General features: G+C 38.5%; 1 protein-coding gene across 4 annotated transcripts; it reads right to left on the bottom strand.

Moving 5' to 3' along the window:
* Positions 1–304: 304 nt before the first annotated feature.
* Positions 305–7174, bottom strand: LOC140981218 (uncharacterized). 4 transcript variants are annotated; one of them, XM_073447571.1, is made up of 4 exons: positions 7096–7174; positions 5522–5943; positions 3865–4912; positions 305–3629 (listed from the first exon to the last, which is right to left on the bottom strand). In XM_073447571.1, exons 2-4 carry the CDS (start codon positions 5713–5715, stop codon positions 636–638), a joined length of 4236 nt encoding a protein of 1411 aa, XP_073303672.1. In that variant the 5' UTR covers positions 5716–5943; positions 7096–7174; the 3' UTR covers positions 305–635. The 4 variants fall into 4 exon arrangements, with proteins under 4 accessions (XP_073303672.1, XP_073303649.1, XP_073303656.1 ...); XM_073447548.1 differs by lacking the exon at positions 7096–7174 and adding an exon at positions 6555–7028; XM_073447555.1 differs by lacking the exon at positions 7096–7174 and adding an exon at positions 6832–7028.
* Positions 7175–7857: the final 683 nt, after the last annotated feature.

Raw genomic sequence — 7857 nt, 5'->3', positions numbered from 1 at the left:
TTCTATCTGCTTCTGAGTATATGCCCTTAGTAAAACTGATTTAAGCCATTTTTACGAGCTATGGTTAATCGAATTATTGACTTTATAATTTAAGCTCAACCAAGTATCGATTTAAACACTCATCCGCCTCTATTGTAACATAATCCAATATTATAATAAAGTTTGTTTCCTATCAAAAAAAAAAAAGTATCGATTTAAACAAACTTCCTTTCCAACTCGGAGCTGATTGTTGGTGTTTCCGGGATTTAAATGAACAGATGTACAATTGCGTTCATCGAGGAGGCAACACGGAATAAAAAAGATGTAGAAAGAACAACCAAGTTTTCTCATGGTGACTCATTGTTCAAAGAGATGTTTTACATATATGTAAGCCTCCAGGAAGCTTTTAGCTTCTAAAATGCTTTAAAAGTACTAGACTTTTCAGATGCTATAAACAAGCAAAGCTAATAAATATCAGAGCTAAAACTCATCTGTTTCAATACATATATATATATATGCTGGTTCTCCTTCACTAGATCGTGTTCACGTCGTTTGAATAAACTATTGCCATTGATGTGTAAGAAGTCAACCAGATATTAACGTGCATGCCATGCATGTGCTGTGAGTAAATGGTCCTGTCAAGTAAAGATAATTGACTATGAAAAGCCAGGAGAAAAATACAGTGAAGACCTTGGATGACCAGTAGCTGGAGATGAAACTGTTACGGAATTTGGATGCAATATGGCTGAACCTTCTCGTGTGCAATTCCATTGAACCGAATTTGCTTTAAAGATTCCCATAGAAGATGGCACTTGTATATTGGTGGCGTAAAAAGCTTGAGATCCATTGCACACAGGATATCCCCGTGTCTGATTATTATAGAAAGCGGGATTCACAAGTCTCGAGTCATGCCCAAATACCACTGGCGCAGAAATCCCAACTGGAGGTCTCCTCATTTCTATTTTCTCTCCGTCACGTGTTGCTGTAACAGCTAGCCCAGCCTTGCTTTTCGGTGATTCATTGATAACAAGTGTTTCCTTGTTTCTGGAACCAGAAAAGTCTGTAGACCGTATTAGTTGGTGCCCATGAGTTTGAACTTTCTCAACACCATATGTTATGGGAGTATCTGGTCCAATACTGGATCCAAATTCAGAAGTCATATTGCTCCCGCAGGCAAAATCGTGATGTTCCAAAGAGGATGCAAGACTTCCACCAAAACTCTTACTTGAGAGCAAAAATGCTGATGGGTGTAGGGTCGATCCTTGAATCCTTATCTTAGGACTGTTTTCGAAACAAGTTGGGGAACTTGCATCCAAATGTTGTGCCAGTATGCTGGGTTGCATACGGTCATATCTGGAAGGAACTTGGGACAAAGTTTGATGAATGGAATAGCACTCATTCGGAAACCCGACAGTTGTGACCTCGTTATCAAAAATTGATAGCATGCTAGGATGTCTGTCTCTGGCCATACTTAAATGGGTTTGCGTCATTTGAGGAGACAATGTTTCCTCCTTGTTCACCACCATCAAGTTCTTTCCCATCAGTCTGAGTACAGGATTAGTAGTTGATGGACTAGTAGACTTGCAATCACCACAAGTTGGAAACTTGGGCTCAGAATTCTGAGAGACTAGTCTAGGAGCATACCCCATCTGTGAATTTGACGTACGGTTTTCACTCTGATCGCCACCAGTATGCTTTTCCTGGGAACGAAGTGCAAGAGAAGCAATACTCCTTCGCCATACAATTTGCGACCCTTGACAATTAAAAGAATCCTTTAGAAAAACTCCTTTCCTAGAGCAACAACACGGTTGACTGTTCTTCAATATGTGAGGATTCGTTTCAGTTAACATCAAATCGGCCCTTGACTCGTCGAGATCGGGCTCTCCTTCCACAGGACTGGCCGGTTCAGAGAGTTTGGAACTTTCAACAACCCTATCCTCAGAGATGTTACATCGATTCTGGACTTGAATACCATCCGAAAGCTCCGACAAGTTTTTCCCAGATACAGAATCAGATCTTCCACCAGCGGATTCAGATATCAACGAGGCAGAAGAAATAGGAGAATCTGACGAATCCACATCCATCAATTCGTGTTTGTCTTCAGAAGATTGAATCCTGCAGGTGGTTAATGATGAATTTCCTTGAAGTTCTTCTGAGCTCATACGCCCCGGACTCGGCAAAAACGAGCCTGGAGGTCCGGGTATGGGTATTGGATCCACATCAACAAAGTAATTTCCTTGTCCTTCATTAACATCCATTTCACCGACCGTCCCAGTATCGGAACTAGTCATACTTTTGGCAACTTTGTCTGCATAAAACATCTCTGATTCACCACCCAATAATAGTTCAGCCGGACAATGCTTGTTGTATGTTTCTACATAACCTTGTAAAACACTCTTCACGTTTGATGGACCAGCAATCTCATAGAATGAAGACTCCAAAGATTTCCTCAAGGCTAAAAATGCTGCTCCATCGGCTCTTTGAGAAATCAAATCACAAACAAATTCATCTTGAATTTCAGCCTCTTTCACATTGTCTAAGATATTTGATGTACTTGCAGGAACATCGCCACCCATAAAAGAATCAATATTTTTTCTAACATCGTGTCTATCCAATTCAGGTGATATCTCAGAGCCCTTTGAAGCCATGTCCACCTCTTTACTAGAATTCAAGAATATCTCCTTCTTTCGAATTTTCAAAACCCTTGCTGGCTCCATGGATGACCCAACAGAAGTTATTTCCATTTGAGCTGCATTTACACTCAGTTTTTCTACACCATTATCTCGTCTACAAATTGCAGATCGGGACACTACTGCCTCATCATCTGAGTCAGACGTGTAATGTAGCCTAGGCTTCTTCAAGTTCAAATGCCTTGAATTGTCCTTTGATTCAGGAGCAGATGGTTGACTGGCAGATGACTTCTTCCTCATAGATGACTTCTTATTATGTCCAGGTGAAATTACATGGTCCAAGGGTGGTTGCCTCGAATATGCCAAATCCTTGCCTCCATATGAGAACGCATGATGGTGGGAAATTCTTGAATCTCTAAAAGAACATTCAGCACTTAAAACCGTACTCGTATTTATCTCATTTCTCTTGTTACTTCCAGAAAAGCCGAGATTTTCTGCACCACTCGGAGGGTCTGTATGGCGTTTGTGAAGTAAGGGGCTATCTTTTCTTGACTGTTTCTTTATGCACTTACGCAGCGCAAGACGATTTCTCTTACCATGACAGTCTTGAGATGTCATCACAGAAAATCCAGCCCTCTTTCGTAAATAAAGCTGCTTGATGTGTTCATCATTAGAAGCATACTGCAAGTTTTCCTTTCTTTTCCGGCACTGAGATGGTAAAAGAGGATTTTCATCATAGAAAACCGGGGAATTTGAGTCACGTGTTCCTTTTATGTATGAATCTCCACGTGATGAATGGCTATCTTTCACTATCAAGTTCTTTACACTTTTATCTGGATGTTGATGTTCATGTTCTTGACTGATTTTTCTGAAACCAGTGCGCTTTGAGCCTACCACCCACTGCTTCACCATTCCCGTCTCACCAGATTTTATCCGGTCATAGGCTTTGACAGGCTGTGTTGTATATTCTTCCTCATAACCATCTTCATGAAACAGCTTCTTTTGTTGAACATTGTTAACCTGTAAATAAACCCATTTCATGTTTTGATAAGGTGCATATTCAATCATTTAAATTATTTTATGGGGAGAAAAGATTTTAATATTTCAAGAAAGCCCTAAGGTCTAACAAAATTTTTTAAAATCTGAACGGAATTAATAAATTCGTTAGCAGCATATAAAATTAATCTTCGGAATTTTTATTCATTGCGTATGATAAAACAAAATTAAAATGCAAGAGGAAATTTTGTAGCCCCACCTCAGGACAATGACTAGGCCCCGGAGAGGAGCTTGCTCGTCCATAATGAGAATGCTTCAGTGATTTGTGTCCCTTGACAAGAACTTTTCCCTTCTTCCTTAAAGGAATTTTGCTTTCTTTATTCAGCACGACAAACTTCCTTGTTCCACAATCATCTTTGGCATTTGAATTAGACGGAAGATCACTACACTTTGATAAACTAAGAAACTTTGCGCCACTTGAGTCAACATATACAGCACCTTCCTCGTTGCCTTCCACATCGCTAGACGAATCTATCTTCTTCTCCTTCTTCTTCTTCTCCTTCTCCTCTTTAGTACCCGCCTCCAAATCCTGGGTTGAAGATATCATGTTTAATGCCCAATTTGTTCCATTTCTTCTATCAAGATCCTCCAACGTACAGTGTAGTGCTGTTTCATAGATGTCCACCATCAATCTTGTTTTTCTTGGCTTTATTCTATGCTTACTCACTTTAGAATTTGATGTCCAATCCATTGTTGAGACCCCTGAAAGACACTGATCAATGTGGGCATTCAGAGTGGTGTTAGATGAAGACGAAAAAGTCTTGCACACCGGGCACACTTTTGAAGCCATAGGCTCGGAATGTTCGATTGACAGCGGCTCTGCAATTTTGCTCAACTTCACCATCAGTTTACAATTCTTAGCGGAGTTTTGAGTATTTTTTTCAACCTTTCTGGATGCCGGAGCCGAAGATTCTGGCTTTTCAACAGAAGATCTCGGAAAACTCACCGCTTCGGGTTTTGAACAAGGAGCTTTAATCAGTGGGACAGAATTTATATTCGAGCAAGAAGGAAGAGTGGTAGGCTCGAATTCTTTTCCTTCCCAAAATCCACTTGACAAAATCCTATCGCTCAACGCGGGTAGCTTCACATCAACACATTTCATGCGTGATGGATTTCTCACAATATCAAGAGGCTGAAAAGGTGGCAACACATCAGTCACGCCATGCTTAAGGCAAAGTTGCAAATTCTTCTGAGAAAATGGCCAATTATTCTTGATATCTTTTCCCCGTGCACTGGAGACATAATCCCTGCAAGAAAGACAAGTGGTTTCCGTAAGTAACTTAACATACAAATACATACCAAATTAAAATAAATTTATGCCATTATTTCAATGCAGTAGAAAAACATATTTTAGAAAGTGTATCTCAAGATCAATGAGAATGTCCCTAGGAAAAAAAAACTCACATCTCTTGGAAAAAAAAACCCAAAAAGAAAAAAAAAACGAAAAGAAAAGAAATTTCAACAAATGTGAAGGCGCTTCAAGAAAGAACTCAAGCTGATCGATTTCTTATTATTCCACTGGGCGCATAAAATGATCAAAGAAACTTATTTCCTAAAAAAGGTAGTCAAAATTGTCCAATGGAGGTCATCCAAGATTAGAAAGATCACAGCTTTATTTACACATGGAAGATCACCAACACCAAGACCTGCTAATACAGAAGGTCATTAATCCAAGATTAGACAAAATCTCAAATAAAATATAAAATTAAAAACAAGGTGAAGAGAGATTTATGGATCTTGAGGAAAACACATGATGAGATGAACCCCAAAATCAGAAGGAAAAAAAAATTTACTTGAATCAAGACAAAACAATCAAAAGTAAAAATTATAATGGATAATTAAGGTAAAGTTATTACCTTATGGAGAACTTGGGAAGTGGGTTGTTGTTGTTATCATCAAGGTCTGACTTGAACATATCTACCTCAAGCTGTTGCTGATTATTATCAGAATCCCTCTCATCAATACTAAAAATATTACTGTCACCACTATTCTGTTGTGAGATAACACAAAGACATGGGAGATCTGGTGGAGGAGCTTCAGTCGATAACATCTGCTGATACCCTTTTCTTTCTTCTTATGCTGTGTAGCCAACAGACACAAGAATTTGTTATTTCTCCTGCTCCTCCAAAGCAAAGCCTTATCTTCTTATACTTAGCCTTCAGCATAACAATAGCCTAAAAGGCCTCTCTCGACAAGGTCCACCACTGCCGCCTCCCCCACCGGAAAGCTAAACAACTCCAGCTGTAGTGTCTTTTATTCAACTATCCATCCATAAGTCCTGCAAAGAATCGATATAGCATAAGATCAAGAAGTTTGATGGCGGAAAACACGCAGTTTGGACTACAAGTAAAGCAGATTATGGACCCTTCAACAGTGTTATTTTATGTGGTCAGAGAGAGGGATTTTGAAGAGATTCGATCTATTAAGCCATCTAAGCTCTTTGGAACAGCCTGATTTAGCAAGAAAAGAAGCAAATTTTGGCAGATAAAGAAAGATACAAGCAATGATCAAACCCTCATCGAGTGTTATTTTATGTGGGCAGAACCAAGACAAAGTTCATGAACTTAGCTGAAGCTTTTCAATATGGGAAACAACTGAGCATTCACGCAATTAAAATACCAAATCCTAGAAGGCAAAGTCAAGTAGAAATGATGACCGGGGAAGAAAGATTCTCGAGATGACCCAAGAAAATTCTATGCTGGTTCACATGAAATATAGCATAAACCCAGCTCGAAATCAAAGTCACCCGTTGAAGATATACTATGATGGGGAAAAAAGACTCGAATTAAAATGGAAAAAGAGAAAACACTTAGGTCCCAAATCCAAATCTTTGGTCAGTCTGAGTGCACAGTAGACATAAAAACAGAAAATTTTAGAATGCACAGGGACCAGATTTGCTTTTGCTTTGGCTGCAGAGAAACAAATGGTGGAGCAAATCCTTCCTCAAAGACAACCGAACCACACCACGAATCACCCAGAACTATAGATCGTAGCACATCACAATAACACATACTACAATCAAAAAAGAGCACGGAACCCAGGTGAAAATTTGTTTATTCACCGCCAAACAGCAAAGAAGAAGAGAGAAACGCCAAAAAATATGAGGAAAGATCACAAATAAAGGAAAAACCCAGCAAGAAAAATCAAAGTGATTTCAAAAAATCACCTCGTACCCAGGGAAAAAAAAACGATTCCAATTTCCACAGACCTGTTAACTTAGATAGAGGCTGAATTAGCCAAGAAGAAAGAAAAAACGGGGTTATTCTCAAACAATTATAGACTAGATAGAAAACCACAACAATGAATGTGATAGCCAAGAAAAAAAAAGAGAGAGAGAAAGGGAGATAATAGAGACAAGTGATTGTATGTACGTATGTATGTGTATGTATATGCGTGTGAGTAAGAAGAGAAAACAGCACCACCCACTCACACATCAAAAGGGGCATCAGGTTCTTCTTCTCTCCTCCAAAAAGCAGTGAATATGCGTGAGAGAGAAAATAAAGAAGCAACCAAATATTCAAAGAATTGTTTAATGGTGAAAATTGTGTTTTAGAAAAAAAGTTACTCTCCACAAAGCTGTTGTATCCTACTCCTACTCCTACACCTGCCCTAGACAGTATTTTCCATGTATATATATAATTGAATTGAAATGGCAACACAAAGTGGTATTTGTTTTTAATTCTTGATATTTTCTCTGCCATCACGTATGTGTTGCTCACTTGTCGGTTTTGGCCTCGTCCTTTTCGACAATTTACAGCCACTGTAAAACGCTCCCACCGCTACACGACAATCGCAATTAACGCCAGTCTTTTCTTTTTGAACTAGTTGAAACAAGGGCAAATGAATAATCGAGTCTCTCCCCGGATTTTTCGAGTTAATTCGATAAATATTTGATTAATATATTTGAATTAAATAATTCGAGTTTTTTTATCGAATTCGTGTCGAACTCAAATATGTTAAAAAAAAAAAAAATTCAAATCAAAATTATTTTGTTTAATGGTTTGCAAACAACTTGAGAATGAGTTCTAAGATTTCGAGCCGAACTCGAAATTCTTTTCGAACAAAACTCGAGTCGAAAAATGAAAAAATTTCGAGTTTTGAATCGATTTAGAACTCGAATTAATTTGAATCAAATTTAAACCTTAATATTTTTATTAATATTCGACTCGATTTATTGTTTACGCAAATCGAA

This window comes from Primulina huaijiensis, chromosome 1 (assembly GCF_012295235.1).
Source record: "Primulina huaijiensis isolate GDHJ02 chromosome 1, ASM1229523v2, whole genome shotgun sequence".
NCBI classification, from domain to species: Eukaryota; Viridiplantae; Streptophyta; class Magnoliopsida; order Lamiales; family Gesneriaceae; genus Primulina; species Primulina huaijiensis.
The sequence above is the reverse complement of the archived record's forward strand: the minus strand, read 5'-3'. Positions and strand labels throughout refer to the sequence as shown.

What these genes read in the sequence shown, in the direction of transcription:
- LOC140981218 (XM_073447571.1), bottom strand. Translation starts at nt 5,715, where the DNA reads ATGTTATCGACTGAAGCTCCTCCACCAGATCTCCCATGTCTTTGTGTT. An exon ending in CTTCCCAAGTTCTCCATAAG is followed by an intron (nt 4,913 to 5,521) that starts GTAATAACTTTA and finishes TCTTTCTTGCAG; the next exon opens with GGATTATGTCTCCAGTGCAC. An exon ending in GGCCTAGTCATTGTCCTGAG is followed by an intron (nt 3,630 to 3,864) that starts GTGGGGCTACAA and finishes GTTTATTTACAG; the next exon opens with GTTAACAATGTTCAACAAAA.